This window comes from Filicampus tigris, chromosome 20, assembly GCF_054856515.1.
Source record: "Filicampus tigris isolate MCC_2025a chromosome 20, RoL_Ftig_1.0, whole genome shotgun sequence".
Lineage (NCBI taxonomy): Eukaryota > Metazoa > Chordata > Actinopteri > Syngnathiformes > Syngnathidae > Filicampus > Filicampus tigris.
In genome coordinates this window covers 13,809,334-13,829,919 of record NC_141236.1, presented here as the reverse complement: position 1 = coordinate 13,829,919, position 20,586 = coordinate 13,809,334, and the positions used below count along the sequence as shown (strand labels likewise).

Sequence of the window (20,586 nt, the reverse complement as noted above, 5' to 3'; positions counted from 1 at the left end):
CGCGTTGTTGTGCTGCGCCTCGCCCGCGGCTTTGCTTGTTGACCCTTCGTGTAGAGGGACTAAAAGGCTTTTTCTTTGACCCTGCATGGATATTTTTTTATCCTGTAAAGACATATACAAAGGGGCCTTGTCCCTGCTGGCCGGATGTTTGAATGCTTATGGAAGATCCCAAGTCCATCAGACATCAAAAACAACTTACGGATTGAAGTCCGTCGTGGTTTCTGGGCTGTTATCACTCATTTGTATCTCAGTGACTTGACATTGGAACTCGAAAGGCATTCCTTCCAGATTCTTTCATGACTGATGAAGGTCCATATGTTATCCAGTTATCGTTGATTTTTTAGTTTGGGGTTTTTTTTTTCGGATCATCTTGAGCAAACGTGTTTTCCAAACTTGCTTATCATGTTCAGTGGAGCCTTCCCATAGGAAGTAATGTGAAGGGAATTCAAAAAGTTTTGGTCTTAAAACCCGGGCCCCTTGTCTGTCCATATTGCAGATTTTCACCTATTGCGGGTGGGTACGGAACGCTAGGGCGTGATTCCAAAACCTGAAGAATCAGCCCTTGTTTGGTCTCGTCCAGTCCAACCTCGGGCGCACAGCCATCTTTGTCCTAAAGTCAACCTGCATTTAATCTCACTGGTCCTATTAGCTTTTATACGGCTCCTGGTCCCGCTGAGTCGTCTTGGCTGCGGACAGGCTCTGCTCGTCCAACGAGGTGGTGGGGGCGGGATGATCTGGTGCAGACCAAGGCTCATTTATTTGCTGCATTGGGCTGGCTTCAGATCCAAACAGGAAGGACAATAATTAGACGCGCAGCGCTAATGACCACAGGCAGCTCCATGTGTCGCCGTCTCTTGTTTGTGTTTGATCACATGTTAGCAGGCGCTAATAGAGTCAGAAAGGTGTGTTAAGTAGTTTCTCTTCCTTAGGTGGATTTTATATTCAATACGGAGCAGTGATTCAGTTTCAGATTTTCGTGTGCACTACTTCATCGGCAATGGATGAAACCATGAAATGAATTAATTTTGACGGGAAGATCCTCCGAATGTTCTTGTTGATCAATGGTGACTGAAAAAATGTACACATTTTGTGCGCGGGCTAATTACGTAGATACAAACAGTTGCAACCAAACACTGCAGTGCAGCCCAGATGAAAATGTTATTTTTATTTTTTATTTGGACAATTCTTTGTTACCAAAGGAACCCGTACACACAATTAGGAAAATGGTACATTTGTTTGGTTTTGTGTTTCTTCGCGGCTCACCGCCATGCCACCGGCTTCGGATTTTGTCAGTGTAAGCAGGGACGGTGCGGCCTGGAACTGAAGCCCGCGCGGGGGTGTGCATTCCTGCGAGAGCGGAGGGCTGAGCTTGCAACTTTGTGTTGTGTGCGGTTGACGCTCATGTAAACCGACACAGACTGATCAATGGAGTTTTCGCTGCCGCACTGGTTTGTTGTCGTCCGGAATGAACGCTTCCATTTATTATTTCGGCCGACATCTTACAGAGGTTGAGGTTGTAAAACCGATGCTTCTCGTCCCATAGCTGACAATCCAAATGAGCTGTTCATCACATTTAAGACACTGCTTTCAACAAGGACCACTGTCTTGACTGATTGCACTTCGCTGACACGTTGGATAGATTTTGTGACGCTAATCGTTAGCCGGTACATGCTATGTTAGCATTAAGGCGCATTTATGTTGCCGGTTCAAATTCTTTTTAGGACCAATTTAAACGGGCCGTATTTTCTCTTTTTCTACGAGCAAAAATCGGCCAATTACCAACGCATAATATAAAACAATGACACATAAGACAAAGGTATTCAAATATCACAAGCCCAAAGAAAGTCATAAAACAAAATCTGATTTTTGCCTAAAGTTAAACAAATGAGAAAGTAATGTAAAACAATCAAATGTTCTGCTGGTAAATCATATTTTTATTGATGTACATGTTAAGAGACCAACAAATAGTTATTTTATCCATTATATATTTTCAATTAATCGGCCCATTAATTTTATCCTGCCGAACATCGGAATCGGCATCAGACCCCAAAAAATCGATTTTATATTTAGTTCGACAATACTCTTCAACTGGGAGTGGCATTAAACTGCTTGAAGCCTCTTTTTTGAAAGTCGGGTCACTTGTGTGTCAAAGCCCAACTGTGCTGGTGACTGTAAATCAACGAATGCATATGCGATCAAGGGTCTTTTGAGGTTATTTGTTTATTGCAGCATATGTGTGTGACATATCACGTGTGCGTGTTGGCGCGCGTGTGTGAGATACGCCACTAATTACAGAGAGCCGCGCCACACGGCGGCCGGCGGCGGCCCTCGGGGTTTGCATAACGTCTCATTTTTAACCCAACGTCGCCCGTATTTGTGCACATTTACCCCAGGCAAAGGCAGAGTGAAGACACGCGTGCCACCAAACTAGTTATCAATGCGGGGTAACGATATTTTCAGAAGGGATTTACAGACCGTGTTGAAAAGTGCGAGCGAGTGCTCTTCCTGTCTAGAGGCAGCTGTGGTGAGCTGTCAGGGCCAGCAAGGGTCAGAAGCACTGGCCTGGATTTACAACCTTCAGTCGAAGATTTGATGTTGGCGACCCCTGCTCCAATTTGTCCTCACAGGGCCAGAAAGTTGGCCCTCGATGGCATCGGCATTCTTCCGTCCTCCGATTGGTCCGAACAAAACTTGTTCCAGCTAACTTTGGCTAGCAAAGCACATCTGTAATCATTTTAATTTGTCACGTAATTAGATTAGATACAAATTGATTCTGAAGTGCTCCAGATGATGTGCATGGCGCAGTTGTGTGCCAAGTTACTGCATTGCTTTATAATTGTGATGGTTTCTCTAATTGCGCCGTGAGGTGGATTAAGTCGTATTTTTAGATGTGATTTATCGTCTGCGGCGCTAAAACGGCGCGAGCGTGTTCTTCCTGTCTGTACACCGGATGCGGCATGATGTGGATACTTGAGCAATGCAATCTGGCTCACAGAAGACCCGAGTGATGTCCGCCCAACGTTTGTTTGCTTTTTCATCATAATCGGGGAAACGTAGTAGTACCGTTTGCATACGGAGCAGTGGAAGTTACTGTCCTCAAGTAGATTTTTTTTTTTTTTCTTCTGACGACTTCCACTCCCGCGCTGCATGGGGAACTAGCATGACATTTCCTGTTTTCCACTCTTTTTACTTGTGCTATTAAAAAAAAAACCAAAAAACTCAATTTAGATTTACAAATCTAGTATTAGATTAACTGTCTCACTGCATGTATTCTTGTGTTAAATCAACCCAAGGAAAATACTATCATAAAATGTAGTGAAACTAAAGCGCGTAATTGTGACATTAGTAACATCAGGCTTTTTTTAAAATGTATTTATTTTTACTCTCGGCTCTTTGGCCTGCAAGTGTGCATGTCACCACCAGGGGATGCCACTGTGTGCAATTTCCCTGTTCAGACTGTCAACACAGAGTTTAGACAAGTGAAAGGAACCATGCATGAGAATATGCATGTGATGACTAAATGTTCCAAAAAACATTGCCTGTACAGGTAATGAAGGTTTTATGAAAGGAACAGAGTATTTGAATGTCCATTATTTCCTATGGGGAACATTTTCCGTCCGTTTCCAAAGTTGCAAGACTTTCTTTGGATTCAACAAGAATCCCGGCCCTCATACCTCTGCGTTCTCGCTTACACCCAAAAACAACATCTGTCCCCCTCGGTCGCGGGTGACGGAAGCGCTCTGGTATCTGGGCTCTCTCGCCCTCACAATGGCGTGACACAATCGGCGAACACGTGGCCACGCAGGCGCGTGTGTGGAGAATGTGACGATGCAATGTGGGGCTTACAAGTTATGCTTTGTTGTGTATTTGCGGCATGGATGCACAAAAGGACATAAAAGGGGGGTATTTGGAAAGCTTATTCAGCGAATTTTGTCACACTTTCTCATTCAATTCAATGCACATTTTGCACATTTTTTCTAGCGTGCATGCCTTGGCCACCCGGGGGCGTTATAATTCGCACTTCACATTTCTTCCTGCCTGGATGCAGCAGCCAATCATGTTACAGAGAGGCGTGTCCTTTCAAGAACTCGAGTGGGATTCATATTGTCTGTGTTTTGCGGCGGGTGATGAATATATGCATGAGTATTGTGATATTGTATCCCTGAACTCTTTGAGCACGGTTGTCGTTAAATGTCAACTTTTTTTTTTTTTTTTTTATGGGAATGGGTGTAGAAAGGTCTTGCCTAGCTCTGAATTGATCATTAAGATTGGAAAGTTGAAAAAATAAATAACTATGGCCAGTGTATCATGGAATGCGGAAACTCATGAACATGGCGGATCGTAGGAAATCTGATCGTTACAAGCAGCTTGTGATTGATTAAAGTTTTTGTTGTGTTAAATCCAATAGAAGATTGTCACAAAATAAAGAAAAAATATTTTAACTTTAGACGTACAGTAGATGGCGTGACTTGATACACATACATACACATACGAACGCACACACACACAACTAAATACTACTACTACTAATTTAATTGTGATTTCAATTTTGCTTCTCTCAAACTTTAAAATGTTATAATCAAAGAAAATATTTGTTTTATTAATTAATATTACTTTATTATATTCTTCCTCACCTTTTGACCACCTCGCTGAAAGCAAACAAGAGCGTACCATGATCACGCCCCTCACTTAAAAGCGCTTGGTTGCGCGTTGCCGCAGGGAAGGTGGCCAGAGGAAAATGGCATTGAGTTGTCATGCTAATTCGGCACGGAAACGTTTGCGCGTGCCGGGACGTCCGTATCGCCTCTGAGCAAATTGCCTCGGGACCAACAGGCTTTTGACCCGTTGACCGAGCACAATTAATGATGAGGAAATGCTTGGACCCCACTTACGTGCAAGGCAAACGTGGTAACGGTACAACCGTGTGCAACATTTCAATTTCTATTTTTAAAAATAACTCAGTGCGTGTGATCTAGAACGTGTATTGTGTCAATGTGGACATGCATCAAATCTGCACACAAGTGTCAACGAACAGCATCCCTTGGAGGGAGTTTCGCTATGTTGTTAATCACCGCTGTCGGCACGCCTCTCGCGACCCCCCACAAATCTCCCTGAAGGGCTATTTTAAATGCCTTGGGTCGCTGACCTCCACAACAAGGGTCGCTAGCACAATCGGAGGGTATCGGTTTTGCCCTGCTGTACTTCAGTACAGATTTACAGTTGCACTTTGAGCTTGAAAAGTGCTGTATAACCAAAGTTTGAAATGAGCCGAAAGGGACTTAAATGGTCGCACGAGAGAGGTTTTGTTGCCTCTACAAGCTCAATGTGGCACAGGGCGCTCGTGTGCGTGTTTCCATGACATCATTACACCTACCCATCAACTTGTCAGACATGACCTGTGGTCTACACTGCCCCCCTCGCCCCCTTATTTAAAGACACGCAAGGACGTGAAGTCACCCCCCCAACCCAAATACAAGACAGTGTCACCCCACCTGCAGAGGCCCAAACAGAGAGGTCAGACTGGTAATGAGGAGGGGAGGAAAGCCTGTTGACTCATCAAACACCACTCTGTGTGTGCGTGTGTGAGCCTCCCTCACTTCACACCGAGCACACACATCGAGGTGTCATGTTGTCAGACGAGAGGAAATTATAAATGGGCTCTCCGGCTTTTGAACTGTATGCAAATGCATCACTGTTGGCGAGGTTGCCTTGGGAGCTAAATTTCTTAAGAAAAAAAATATAGGAAGAGTACTTGTAGGTACTTAAAAAAAAAAAAAAAAATCGTAATTTCAGAGTTGAAAGAAAAAAAAAAATCATAATTTCAGAGTTGAAAGAATGCCCCTTGAGCCCCTCTCAGACTTGTCTTTATAGAGACACTTTATCAATATATACAGTATGTATGTATATTAGGGGTGTATCCCGTCGCAGTACTGTATATAAACATGCAAAAGGTCATGGTCTCAAAAGGTGCCATCGTCATTCTCGTGTTTGTGCTTGGCGGAGGTAACAAACAGTTGCGAAAGCCTGACCTCCTTAGCGGAGATCATAAAAGCAGAGTGCGTGTTTTAGTCACGGAGTTTCATACCGCAGGATTTGATGATTTTTGCAAGGCTACTGGAAAGAATGTGCGGGTAAACTTTTCTTTCTTTTTTTTTTTTCCTCTTGTCTGCTCTTTCTGTTTTGGTACTTTTAAAAGCGTCTCAATGTCGTAGAACGATCCTGTTGCGCGCACGCAGGTGAAGTCGAGGGACGACTAAAGTTTGAGGGGGTGACAAACTGGGATTGTTAATTTGATTAGTAGGCCCTGCTGGTAACTGTCACGTGACTCGGCAGCTGTTGTCGCCGGGAAAAATAGAGCATCGGATGAGAAATGGTGGCCATGATTGCTCAGTGAGTATTTTTACCAAGGTGTGCATAGCATTATGCATACAAAAGATTGGAAACATCTCTCAGATTAATTTTCAGATGAATACCTCGCTGAATGAATACTTAGTTTATTCTCTTTGAAAAGGTAATATTTTCACTTTCGCTTTGTTGTCAGGCGTGAGCGCGCACATCACGAACAGAAAGGTGGAATACTGTAGTGAAGAGTCGGGGGAGCCGGGTCATAACAACAAATTTATAACAGATGTTCATGTTACAGGGATGTTGAATATTGTGTACTGTAAACAGAGTGAATGTGATTCAAGCGCGTGTGTGTGGTGGGGGGGGGGGTCAAAATTGATTGTTGTTGTATATTTGAAAATACAAAATCTCTCATTGGATAGTGCAGGTAGGTGTACCTAATGAATTGTCCCGTTGCGTGTCTTGACTGATGCGTGTGGGTGCGCGTGCGTGGGAAGGACCCACGGACGGAGGGAGGGCGCGCAGGCTAATGGGAAGAGCCGCAGGGGGAGGCGCAGTGTTTGGAGGATTAGCCCCCCTCTCTCTCTCTCTCTCTCTCTCTCTCTCTCCCCCTCTCACGCTGTTTTCCAAACTTTCCAAGCATGTATGCTTTGCTCTCATACTTGTTGCCACTCTTTGCCTTTTTTTGACACCAGTCGACATTTTTCCCCTCCGAAAACAAACCTTCTACATTTTGGTTTGTTTTGTTTTTCTAAAAGCTGGGAGTTTTGAAAGAGCACCATGACCTCGCGCTGAGAAACAAAGCAACAAGTGTTTACCTGCATCTTTTTCGAAGGTTCTTTTTTTGGGGGGCATTTTGTCGCCATGTCAAGTTGGACATTTACGCGCTACTCGTTGGACCGTAGCATGTCACGGAGTGTGCCGCAGGTGTTGTTCTAAACACACGTTTTCGGCCCTTCAACCGTACTTTTATCGTTTATCTTTGATTATCGTGCGCCCCCCTTGCCCCCATGGAAAGTGACCAGGGGACCGGACCCCCCTCGGAGGAGCGCAGCCGGGCCGACAGCGCCGCTGGCTCCGACAGTTTCTCACAACTTTGGAGCGACGTGATGGGAATGCTGGTAGGTTTCAAAATAAAGGAATGAATAAATAAATCAACAAGCTGGGGAGGGGTGGGGAGATGGGCGCTCCACACGCGTGTATGACTTTTAACTGCCTTTTAAACTTGAGTTGTTGTTGTTTTTAAATAAGAGGGGAGGGGGGCGCTTCATACGCGCGTATGACTTTAAAGTTGAGGTTTTTTTTCCCCAAGTAGTAAAGTTTGTCGTCTCTATTACGTGGGGTTGAACGCGTGGACAGACTGAGAAAGCCCTCAATCGAATCCATCCTATGATGGTCTGTAAATGAGTGTGTGCGTAAAGTGTTTTTCTTGTGCTTGCATTGTGGCCACACGTGGAAATCTCTGACATGCATTGCAAAATAATAATAATATATATATTTTTTTTAATAAAATAACTACAACAGATACTGTTTTCAACCAATTGCTATGTAAAGAAGTCTGAGCATTTCCTTGAGCAAATGAATGTCCATATACTAGTATGCTCTTTGTGCATTAGTTACTCATTCAAAATCCTTTTTCATATCTTGACATTTTTGCTCACTTGCAGGGCAACTTTAGAGTACAAGTAGCAAAACTACGTTATTAGTGAATTGAAACTGCACTGGTACTAGCTGTATATGAAGGATATCGATGTACTCTATTGTTTCAGCCCATCCGTTTGATATGCTGACCTAATTGGCAGCCACTTGCGCTCCGTGTCAAGACAAGAGGTGTTAATTTGTTTTGGTCTGGCTCCGAAGATGTGAATAGTGTGTAAATGTTGTGTGTTTGTGATGAGAAAGGGGGTGGGGGGTGTGGGTGGTGATGCTGTCCTGCCCTCTGACACCGGGTTGGAGACCTGGCTTTATTCAGATTTATTACTCCCAAGGCGGATGTCTGCAAAGAATTTGCTCATCTTTGACGTTTTTCCTCCTCCGCCTGTTGCCAGCGAGCTCTCTCACTCACAAACGCAACAGAAACAAGCCCTTTTCTACATTTTTGCAGTCGTGAAATGCTAGTTGGCTTCTATCGTTTGATCAAGCTCTAAACATCTTACTGGTGGGCAAAAACTGAAAACATTTAGTGTTGACGCGGCAGCTTGTTTGAATTTTGGGGATTGAAACATTTGAAAACATGTTATTGTTCATTGAAAAAAAATAAAAAATAAAGTGTTAAGACAAGTGTCCCGATACCAAAACTGTGACTTCAACATGCTTGCATAAATTACCCTGATATGGTACTCAAATGATCCCGTGGCTAAAAACGAAAACATCATTAAAAGCAGTGTAATAATAGCTAATGGCGTCGTGGGAACGGCCTTTTGAACTTTTGGGTTTGGCGAAAAGCCTATTAACCTCACTTAAATCAGTGTTGCAAGCATGTTTAGTTTTGTTTCATCCCCACCACACACTAGAACTGAGTCTTCATACTTGTAGAGATAGCCATCAATCCCGATAGACATCTTCACGTTCGCTAAGATCCTCCTCTTACCTACGGTTCAATTCTAAGCTGCTCCCAAGGCCTGGAGCTCATGATTTAACTTTACATTTGATCTATTTGTTGGACTAAATGTGCAAAAATGTTTGGATGCCTGCAGTGGAGAGGTCCAGATGGTTGTGGAATGTGGGTACGAGTTTAATAAGTGTGACGGCATGTACTGCTTTGTGCTTGATGCCAACGAAGACGCCATTTAGTGTATTAAGAGTCAAGTCAATGAAGAGACCTTTCTGTCTGTTGCGCTTCAGCAACCTGGATGGCTAAAACTGAAGTCATCAGAATTTGCTTCCCTAATTCCTCTGAGACAAAAACCTCTCATCCAGTTTATGATGTCAGAAATCTCTTCAGCCTAAGCCTTGTGAAAAAAAAGCCTTGCCTGGAGGGAATCCTCTGTTTGAATAGAGATATGTGGTATTACGTATCCTGTAGGTGGGAGTGTTTTTTCCATGTAAACCCAAGAAAATAATAGCACTCTGGAGACACGAATATTGATTGTGTCTGGGATTTGCCAGACAAGGTGATCCCGATGTGATTGCTCCCATGTAAACGCGTCACGTAGCATGGTAGCGGATGAGTTATCGTTTCACAATGCCAAGGTAATCGAGGTAAACCCTGGTTCATCAGTCCACAACTTCCTTAACACTTGGGTTAGTACCCTACGGAAAGGTGTCGATAACTGCTGTTGTTTTTGGTACATTTACAACTCTAAACTTTTTTTTTTTAAAGGCATACGGTACCAAGTTAAATCAACTGCACTGACTGGTAGACTCAACCACGAACCGTAGCCAAGCCAGCTCACTTCTCGATAACTGCCCCTCCCTTGACCCATCGCTCAGTTCCCGCAGCCTTCCTCTGCTGCTTTGCCACGGATATCCTCAGAAAGCTCTCAAAAGGACTGTGCTGGGACCCCTTGTTTCGCCTTCCTCAATATTCTTCCTTCTCTTTGACTACTCAACTGCATTTTTTGGATTTTTTTCTTAAAAATGTTCCCCATCCATTTTTTGAAATATAATTATCTCTGGCATTGGGCCGAAACTTCCTGTGTCACAAATTGGTCAATTTCAGTGTTATACTTGGTGTTTCTGAAGGGAAATTTTGTCTAAATTTACTTTCCAATCGGAGAAATCATTTAACGTTTACAGTTTTTTTTGTTTTTTTTTTAAATCTTTCTTCAAAGGTTTAGTTGAACATCATTCATATAAATACACGATTTTCATTAAATGTTTGAAATGGTGATCTTGCTAGCTTTAAGGTCTACATTACTTTCATGCTAACACTGTGTCAGGTGACGTTTAAGCTTGCGTGTATCCGTGACAGTATATTCACTGCAAAACAAAACATTAGTACAGTACGACACAAAAGAAGTCAGCTGTCGGTAATTTTAACTGGCCGAGCCAGTCCCGAAGTTACGTAGCGTGTGAAAGTGATCACGCCGCTGTCGTTCTCCTGACACAACATGAGACACCTGTCTCCATTGTAAACACATTATCATTGTTCTTTCCCAAAAGAGCACAGTCGTGAGGCCAGTTGGGTAACAATGCCACGGATACCGCCATTCAACGTCACTGAACCCCGGCACTGTCAGGAATGTAAGTCCAAAGAATTGACCGGAGCGAGCATGATAGCTTAACCGCTAGCATTTTAGCATGTGGGCATTATTTTTCTTGCCCAAGAAAGAGTTATTTTAAACTTCGCACTGCCTTCAAGAGTGCCTTGAGTATAACTGACTAAAAAGCTGTTGCATTAGCATAGCACAGAGAACTTAAAGGGGGATCTAAAGTTATTGGAGTTGAACGATCGAACGAAGTATATTAAGTTCTGATTTGAAATGATAAATCAATCTCGGGAGTGCTGTCTATTTAAACTGCGAGCAAAAATCGACCTTGTGTGCGGTGTGAACGGATAGAGTTGCTAGCCGGGCAGCCTAAATGACACGTGACTTGTTCTGATATGTTAATGAGGCTTTAAAAAGATGTGGAACTTCTTCAAATTACCTTTATAGAAAGGGGCAAATAGTCTGTCGAGGCAAGCCTTCATGGTTGCTGGAATGCTATGTGAGGAATTCCATGGCCAATTGATTAAGTGAGGAGAGTTGACTTGGCCTTCTAACTGTTTCCATTCTCAAAATTGCAGCGGCAGTACTTGGCAGTATTTTGGAGAATATAGCTCAGATCATGCCATTAATTTCGATGACTACTATATCACAAGTAAGGCTTGCAGATCTTGATGAATCCACTTTCACTAAAAGATTGCATATGACATAAATCAATGTTAAAGAACTTGGTAGCCTTTCTCATAACACTTTTTTTTTTTTTGTTTTCTGTATGGCCCCGCCCTCCTTCACAAGAGTATGACACATGCTCCTGACTGACAATACACGCAAGCATTCCTACGTGTTATTTCTTGGGTGTTGTTTTTATTGTTCCAAGTCAATATTGGGAGTTGGTCCCTCCCTTTTCGTTCAGGGTGGAGGAGCAATTACGTCATCCGCAACAGTTTGATTCTTTCAAACTTTGTCGCCAGCAGTTTCACATGAGCTTCAATTTGAAGTCTGAGATTTGGTTTGTAGTTACTTTGCATAGAATGGTAATAGAGTCACAATGTGTAGACCTTGGCTGCTCTCTGCTCTGGCTGCAGTTATCATAGCCAGGGCTTACCTACAGATGTGGATCAAACACAACCAAAGTTGTTGCCTGAGTTTGAATCCCGAATAACCTAATCCACCAGAGGATATCCAATACTGACCAGATTGAACGTGTACGTGATGCTTAGCCAAGACACGGTCGGTCAAAACTGTTTATTCAGCGAGGTTGACGACACGGCTGGAGTCATTACTTGTGCTGGCATGATCAAGCTAATCCATCATGCTTAACACCTCCTTAACTTGCCTGCAGCCCACCAGGAGAATCTCAAACACGTTGCATGATTTAGCCGATTAAAACATGCGCGCGTGTGCTACGAAGAGCAAAACCGCTCAGGCAATGTTCCTATTGAGTTTGTCCGTCAGCTGGAAGCATTTGTTTGAACGCAACTGGTCTGGTCATCCGATGGGAATGGGAAGCTGGCTCGCAGCCAGCCCAACTGGACGTTTGGTGTGTGTCTTAGAAGTTCCATCGCACATCGTGTGTCACCCTCCAATAGTTCAGGTCTTCGAGTGGGCGATTGTCGTCTTCAATTTATATCGCACATTTCCAATAGGTACTCCAGTAATTTGTAGACTTTGTTGACATGTAGGGTAAGACATGGCAAAGGTCTATTCAGGACATTCTCCGTCTGCCTCGGGTTGTTTTGGAATCTCCTGCATGTTAATGTGCGTTCTTTCACACTAAGACACGCACGCGCACCCAAAGAAGACCCCATGCCTGTGTTTGCATGTGTCACTGGCAACCCTCACTTCCACTCACAGTGATCCATTCATCTGCGGCCTGGCATCCGCATAGGGAGTCCAGTTGAGAACGTCTGAGAGAGACTGTTCAGACCCTCGCGCAGTGACTCAATACTAGTTGTCTGCCTGGCACAGATTAGATCAACACTGATGAATATTTATCGGGCTATCATTGCAACGGTGGCCTACGTATTTACTAAGACTCCGAGAACCTTACCTCTTGCCATTTGATGAAAAAAAAACCTCAAGATGCTGAAGAAGGAAGAAAGGTTCTCATTAAACCGATTCCTCAAACCCTCCAGTCGTTAACATACCCGACACGTTCTTTTTCGGGCTTAGCGGTAGAACACTTTCTTCCCTTGACCCAAAATGCAAGCGCACCAGACAAAGACAGGAACTGTGCTGATCTGAACTGCAGCGAGCGGAAGACTGTGTTTTGCTTTTGGGTTCAGTCAACATCTGAGGAGGGAAAGGGCATGCGGGTGAGAACGGGACAAAGACCAAAAACAAACGGCGGCCTGACGAAGATGCCCGATTAAAATGAATGAAAGTTCAAACAATGCAGACCTTTTCACTGAAATGTATTCATAAACGTTTCCGTTTGGAACGTGTGTGCAGTGATTATCTAATGGGAACAATGCATCATCTCGTGTGCGTGCCTTTCATTTGAAACTGTTTAAATGTTGCGTGAAGCAACAGTCGCACTTTGCAAAAATATTTATGTCATATTGGGGGATAACGTGCACTAATTATGGCATGAACTCTACATCACCCTTCTTGGCATCACTCCCCTCCAAATGCCAATGTTTTGTTTCTTCAACCCAACCTGGACATATCAGACAAGATCTCATAACCAATGGAGTTGTACCTTGGCAGCATTTTCCATTCCTTCCTGGATGTTCTGATGCTAAACATCTCTTCCTCTCCCTCCTTACAGGACGGCTCACTGGGCAACATAGATGACCTTGCTCAGGAATACTCGGAATACTACAACACCTGCTTCAGCGACGTCAGCGACCGCGTGGAGGAGCTCCGCAAGAGACGAGTGTCCCAAGAGCTTGACATGGTGAGCAAACATTGTCACTCATTTCTGCCGCATGCCAGTTAGCAGCTATATCTGGAGTCTTACGAGACCCACAAGCGGGACACATACTTGCGTACTCCCTTTCACATGCATGTAGGGTAGTGGGGCACTTCTTTTGGTTGCCTAGCTGCAAGTAAACGTTTGAAGGAATGCAGCGGGTAGTTCCACAAAGGTTGTTTGTGCTAGCTAGCCAGTAAGCCCACATGTAAACAAAAGGAGTACAGTGGATCCTCTAAAGTCGATCACAATCTGTTTGGGGATGGTTTAGTCACAATTTAGACTGCGTTTTGTCCTACTGGAAATAATGGAGATCACAATTGCCTCATGTTTGCATTCTAAGTGAATTCATCCTAAAAATGGCAGCTTGGTTTCTTGAGCAGCTAAACCGAAAAGTGCTTACTTTCTCCCCGTAGATTCTACTCGCACTGATATATTGAGAAGTGTAATCAAGCGTACATGGCTGATAGACTGCTCCCAGCGCTCTGGCCATAAAAATTCAGTTACGACTATGATGTTATTATGATGGTCACGTTCCATCCATGACCCATGCTGGCTCTCCTCCGTTGTGTCAAAGCTGGGAAGCCCCCATCTTGAATTACATTTAAGTGGAAAATGATGAAGTCACGTTGGTGTTGCAGGGACAAAGTAAAAAAATAAAAGTGATCCGCCAAAGGTTGAGGTCCGTGGTGAAACTACAAAAATGTGCGTCGGACCGACCTCCAGATGCTGATCGCGTGACGCAAAATTGGACTAGTTATTGCTCACATGTGCCGCACGTGCATTCGCGGAGAGGATCGGTCGATCTGCAACCTTGTACCTTTTCGTCTACACTCACGTGGTCATGGTTTTTCCACATTGTATAAGGGTGCTTGTTTTTGATGGCAACAATATGGATTCAGTCAGGTGCACAAGGGCTGGTCGAAAAGGAGCGCTGATTTATCGAATGCGTCCTTTTCACGACACATCAAAGTCGTTCACAGTGCAAACGGTTACGCGTCTGTTGGCGTCTTCTCGCTGTGTGGCCCTCGGGTTAAATATAATATTTGTCACTTAGTGTAAATTGCCCGAAGATAATTTGAAACAGTCTCATCCTTGGCGGACCGAAAACCGGGGTGATAGGAACCAATCAGTGGCGAGGAGGCGAGAGCTGACTGGGCCCTGAGCCTGGAGGAGGATGTGGACTGGGGCGAAGGGATGAGGGGAATGAAGAGGAGGAGAGTTGAATTTGAGAGCCTGCAGCTGTCGCGCCACTCTGCGAAGTTTGGCAGCAAACTAGAGAGAAGAGGAGGGAAAAACATGGGAGGGAAGACGGGTGAGACAACACCTCATTGAGGTTCTCTCAAAAGGCGCAGACTCAACCCACGCTGTATAGATTTGACTTCCTGCCCTTGCTAAAAATTGTCTTTGTCAAGTATTCACATATCGCATAACCATGTATTTATTTCTTTCTTTATTTTTTTACTAAAACTAACACCAGAATATGACAGACTTTGCTACAATGCCATTGCTCAGAAAGCTTCAAGGTCTTACTTTTGGGCGATTGTAATGTAATTAAAACAAGGAGACAGAATTTGCTTTGATGCCGTACACCTGTCTGCCTGTGGATTGATGGCGGTATAGAAGGTCACAATCAATGTCGGGAATCTGCGTTAATGGTGAGGCATTTAGAAAGTGGCTCTCTAGAGGGACGAGGCCTTTAAAGGGTACAGGAAGATTGGTCTCAACAGCACCGACTCCCTTTCCCGTTATTGTCCTTCTTCCGCTCCCATTTCAATGAAATCGCCAATAGGCATGATCATTTCTGTTCAGAATACATAGTGCTTCATTTCCCTGAGTGGATCCATCAAGCGATATCTGGCGTATTTCTTCCGTCACAAGCAAAGATAATGCAAATAAACTCTAGCAGGTAGCACAAATGTATACTGCCCAAAGTGGACTGTTTCGGTCATTCAGAAGATTCCAACGGAGGAAATGTCCTATCTCCTAAATTGCCAAAAATGTCCACTCAGTAAAAATCTAGACTGAGTAGTGAGCTCCTCTGCCTCCTGGTTGAAAATGTGACGACTGTAAAGCCATAATCTGTCATTGTAATCTCCATGGTAGCTGCAAACACACAAATGTCATTTTATTTTAGTCAGTTCTCACAAGTTGCTGTTAGTAGTGGGTTGGTGGTTCACAGTTGATACGGCGGCCCCAAGACTGACTGCCTATCAGGGTGTAGTCGGCGATAATACGATAAGAGGTATGGAAAGTATGGATGGATAGAAGGCGCTGATGTTTTGAGTGGAAGTTGCAGTTGGACATTGTTTTTTTGCACAACGCATCCGCTAGGCCGTTTAGGGGCCTCTCATTACTACAGCAATGGCCGGTCAAGTAAAACATGACTTTTCTCCTATTTGGAGCTGATGATGGAGGCTCTCAGAGATTACTATCCGCTTCCTGCCGGGCCCCCCCAGCATGTTGTTTCTCTGTATCTTCATGTTAGCTTGGTAACAAAGGGGGTAAATCAACATCCCCTCAGGGAATGGGGACCTATGGATTAGCACTTCCATGCAACATTTCCCAGCAGTCTTATAGAAGGGAATCTCGTTGGTATGCTGGTGATTCTGGGCATCGTATAATAGAACTTTATGTAGACGGATCGTAAGCCCAACATGATCCGTATTGGTTCACGTTTGGAATTTGTGCCTTTATAGTTCCGGTACAATTGCATTATGTAACTTCTTAACAGAATTGCTCAAGCGTAGCTTTTTCTGATTACCACTTTTGACGATTCTGTCATCAGTATTTCTCTGTGTATATATCCCAAAAATAAAATTCAGAAAACACAGGCAATGACGAGACATTTGTTTCCTGTTTTTCTTCGGGCTCTGGATTCATGTGTATTTCATTTTTTGATGCAATTTTTGTCATTGTTTAAGAGCAAAATTTGAGAAGTCAAGCATTTTGTCAAGATTTTTTAAATCTTATCTTTTGCTGTTGTATCTGTTTTTTGCTCAGGGTATTATGATTGTCCTGATCACATCCGTTCACTTGTAGACTGTGGTTTTCCTTCCATAGTTGTCGCCACAGGTGGAATCCCAAAGGCGTGCCAAGACGAGCGGGTGGATGGGTAATTTCTAATGCAACAAAAGGCGAGTTGATTGCATTCCAAAGCTGGAACAGATGCGCGGCGGCCTAAAAGTGATGGCTAATTTGGCTGCAGGGTGAGCCTTTCAAGATGATGCTATTAAGCAGCAGGAGATATTATTAAAGCAGCCTATAAATGTCATTTCAAAGCTTTGAGTATTCCAAATGTGCTTTTGAAAAGTTACGTTGATACTTTTTTTTTTTTTAAAGGGGGAAATTCTTCAGTTTGTGAAGGCACATCAAGCCTCGGAAATAACCTCAGGAATGTTCAGTGATCGGTTTTGAGCGTGGCGGCGGAGACTGAAGTGTTTTGCTTGGCCACGAGGCAAGCACCATCGGGGCCATGGTTGTTTGTCAAAGTGGGTCAGATCATTGAGGTTACGACTACAGAGGAGAAGAAAGCAATGCAAACGCCAGGTGCTTGTTTGTTCTTTCCACCTTCGGGGCATTAGCATGGAAACGTAGCCTGCAGCCCTTTTGTTAGGTTAAGATTTCCTTCAAATAATGTCGGCACTCCTTCAGTGTTGAGTTAACCCGTCAGCGGGTGTTAGATTTGTAATTCTTATTGCATGATTTATTTGTCGGCCGACGGAAGGTGACCATGTCATTGGAATTTGTAATAACTCTGGTGTTTGGCTTTTGAATAGCAAAAATAACGTTGATCCAAAAGGCTTTGGAATGCTTGACAGTGTAGACACAAGCATGCCTGTGCGGCCGTTCCCACTAGCGCACCACTTTTGGGAACAGAAGAGGGTAGAGGTGTTACTGAGTGGCCTGGTGCTTTTCTGTTTTACGACTGGCTCCTGACAACGCGTCACCCTGGCGTGTTTTTATGTGTACGGCCAGTTCCGCATGCTTGAATCACGCCATACTGGTCCCACAGCTTAACGTCTTTTTATGTGTGTGTGTGTGGGGGGGGGGGGCTTGTACCAGGCTTTCCAGTTGGTGCATCGCTAACTATCGCCCTCACGCTCGCCCACCCAGACTCGTCAGACCACGCCAGCTGGCATACCTCCGCCGAGCCACCTGGTCTTTCGGGTTCTGCCGCATATCCGCCTACCTTTCGCCTACGAGCTTGGCACCCAGCCGCACTGCGGTATCTCCTGCCGACGGCGGGCTTTGCAGTTATGCTTGGACCAACAGTTGCTATTTAACACTCGCACGGGGTATTTCTGTCCTCTCCCTTTCTGAGACATTCTGGAACTGCAGCTGTGAAGCAGAATGAAGCTGCAGTCTTGATTTTGTGATGTATAGAATCCAGTGTCGTTATTTCACATGACTACTGCCTCTGAAATGCAGTACTACTTTTAAGATACTGCCTCTAGCTGCAGAAGTGTGACTTAACTGCAAGCTGGTTGCTTCAAGAAATGAAAGAAATCAATCCACAAACCATTCCCGACTATCTTCATAATGAAGAATTCACCGTGTGCACTTTTCCTGATTCATCTCAAGCGATATTTTCCCATCGTTGCGTTTCTGGTTCGCGGTCATGTGTCGGAGTTTGCCGGCTTCCAACGTGAGCATCCCGGTCGGCAGTGAGCGTGATCCTCATTAAGGGCAAACATGCCCTGGTTCCGCTCCTCTCACCTGATCTTTGATTCAATTCAGTCACACATAAGCCATCAGCGCCGGCATCACAAACAGCCCCGCTGACTGATCTCCACATTTACGAGCGCGCCTGTCGGTTCACGCCGAGGTAAGTGGGGCAACATCTCGGGCTGATGATGCCTAGTTCATGTAAAGGATAGCGTCGCCTCCCATGGGGTTCGTTTGTGGGAACTATCCTTCACACGCCCACATACAAACCGAGCAAAAACATTAGATTTTTTTTTTTTTTTCCCTCTGTCAGCACAGCTTCTGACATAAATCCAAATTTCCCCCCTGCAAGCTTTTGCATGAATTTTTCAACATCAGCGCCCTCCGCTACTACAAAGTCGCTCTCACAGATCTTTTTTTTTTTTTTCCCACTGATCTTTCTTGTTTCACACTTTCAAAGCCTCCCTCTGTGTCAAAGATTGAAGTGGGAGGAGGAGCTTTGCGTCTGAATCTGTCCGGCGCGGTGGAATGTATGAATCCTCGTCAGATGGTGTGCTTTTAATGTGCGGCGTCTTGGCCGGACAGCTAATGGCAGAGTGTTTCAAAAATAGATTTTGCCTCCAGTCGGTGAGAGCGTCCTCGCCGGCGGAACCATGAAAGAGGATCTGATAGCCAAAGCAATCTCCTGCCACTTTCTGTGAAACGCTGTGATGTGCCACCGAGCGCTCACCTTCTTCACGGTGGCTCACTTTCTTTGTTCAGCCGCTTCATTGTGCCACAGCTCACTTGTTTAAAACGTCAGCAGGCTGCCAAGGTTGTTGCAAGGGTAGATTTGTGGCAAGTTTCTGAAGTTTTGCTTCTGCAGCAGCACTTGGAAAGAAACTGCAAACGACTTGTCCTCATGGTGGTAGTTGGTTGCTATTTTGTCCTACTACTACGACTTTTAGTAGTGTAAAACGTTATCCCAAAGCTTCCTGACATGCATCCTGGCAATCAGCCACTTCCTGTTCCTCTGCTGGCCCGTCAGAAGACATTTTTTTTATGGACGGAGCCAGAGACCTGCCATCTCACTTAAAGGGGGAATCAACCCAAACACATTTTTTTCAAGAATATGATCCCAGCAGGCCCACGAGTTGAAACACGGCGTTCTGATGAATATTGCGTTTGTGGAATATGAGTTAAGCAGCAAAACCCAGCCCTTTTTAGCCATCTCGGGGGGCGGCCATTTTGGCACTTGTGTCGGCTGAAAATGACATCACAACCGCTCAGGGCTCAGGTAACGACCAATCACGGCTGACCTGATTCCAGAAACTGAGTCGTGATTGGTCGTTACCTGATCCCTGAGCGGCTGTGATGTCATTTTCAGGCAACAGAAGTGCCAAAATGACCGCCCGCAGAGATGGCTAAAAACGGGTGGATTATCACTTATTCCATAAACGAAATATTAATCAGAATGCCGTGTTTCAATTCGTAGGCTTGCATGGAACATATTCTTGAAAAAAAAAAAATATTTGGGTTGCCTTCCGCTTTAAGGGAATATTCCATCCTTCCCAGTCAGGACAAACTGTTTTTGGGCTGCTTTGACATGGCGTGGTTTGCATCCTGGGAAATAAAAAAATGTTAGGCTGAAACTCACAAACAGATGGACAGACTACAGTCAGTCACAAAGGAGGGAGGGAAGAAAACCATCAAATCCAAGTTGACACTGATCAGGATGTGCGACAGCATATTTAGGAAGGTGACGATTCGGTTCAATTTCCGATGAGTGTTCTGCCGTGATTCAGCTGGGAGAAAATAATCGTTTCTCTTTTCCTGTTCATTTAAGATGACTTATTTCCTCTTTTGTGATCAAAGGTCGGCCACCAGCCTCCCAACATGACTGCTGTGGCTTCCTCTATGCGGGCACGCTGCTCCCTTTAGCGAGATTAACAATCCATTGTTAGACTGATGTCAATTTCCTTTCTCATCCTTTATTAATGATTCTGCTTAATGCCTATCTACATTTTCTGTTTCTACATTCTGTATTTTGTCATCGGGTGTCGGTGATTGACGGTGCGGAAAATTAACAACCGTCACTCATTTAATTATTTCAGAACCAACCTGTTCGATTGCAGGTTCAAATGGCCCATTTTAAAGTTAAAAGTGAAAACCGTGCTCCAGGACACATCTTCTTCATTTCGAGTCAATGGGTCATTTTGACCCGAACAGAAGATGTCGCGTTAATTTCTCATGTCATAACGAGCAAGTAAAAATGTCAAAACACCAGGTATTGATTGAAATGGTCAGTAAGCTTTAATGAGATATTTTTCTTTGAATTTTGTATCATTAAAAGAAGCCAAAAGGAAAATGATTAATTTTTTTTTAGACACTCCATTGTTATTTTCAAGAGTGATCGACTCAATTCACCGTTTATGTCACAAATGGAATTTTGCAAGTTGAATGACATCACATTTGTTTCTAGTGCTTTCAGTCAGGGACAAAATAGAAACGAGAAGTTGTCTTGGAGGATAT

At 44.2% G+C, this 20,586-nt stretch overlaps 1 protein-coding gene across 3 annotated transcripts in view; it reads left to right on the top strand.

The window, feature by feature from the left end:
• sash1a (SAM and SH3 domain containing 1a) overlaps window positions 1-20,586 on the top strand; it is a 123,834-nt gene that overhangs the window by 76,421 nt on the left and 26,827 nt on the right. For all 3 annotated transcript variants that reach the window (XM_086018109.1, XM_086018111.1, XM_086018110.1), the window contains exon 2: window positions 13,264-13,392. In XM_086018109.1, the coding sequence (XP_085874235.1) occupies window positions 13,264-13,392 (129 nt within the window). The remainder of the gene's footprint in view (window positions 1-13,263; window positions 13,393-20,586) is intronic.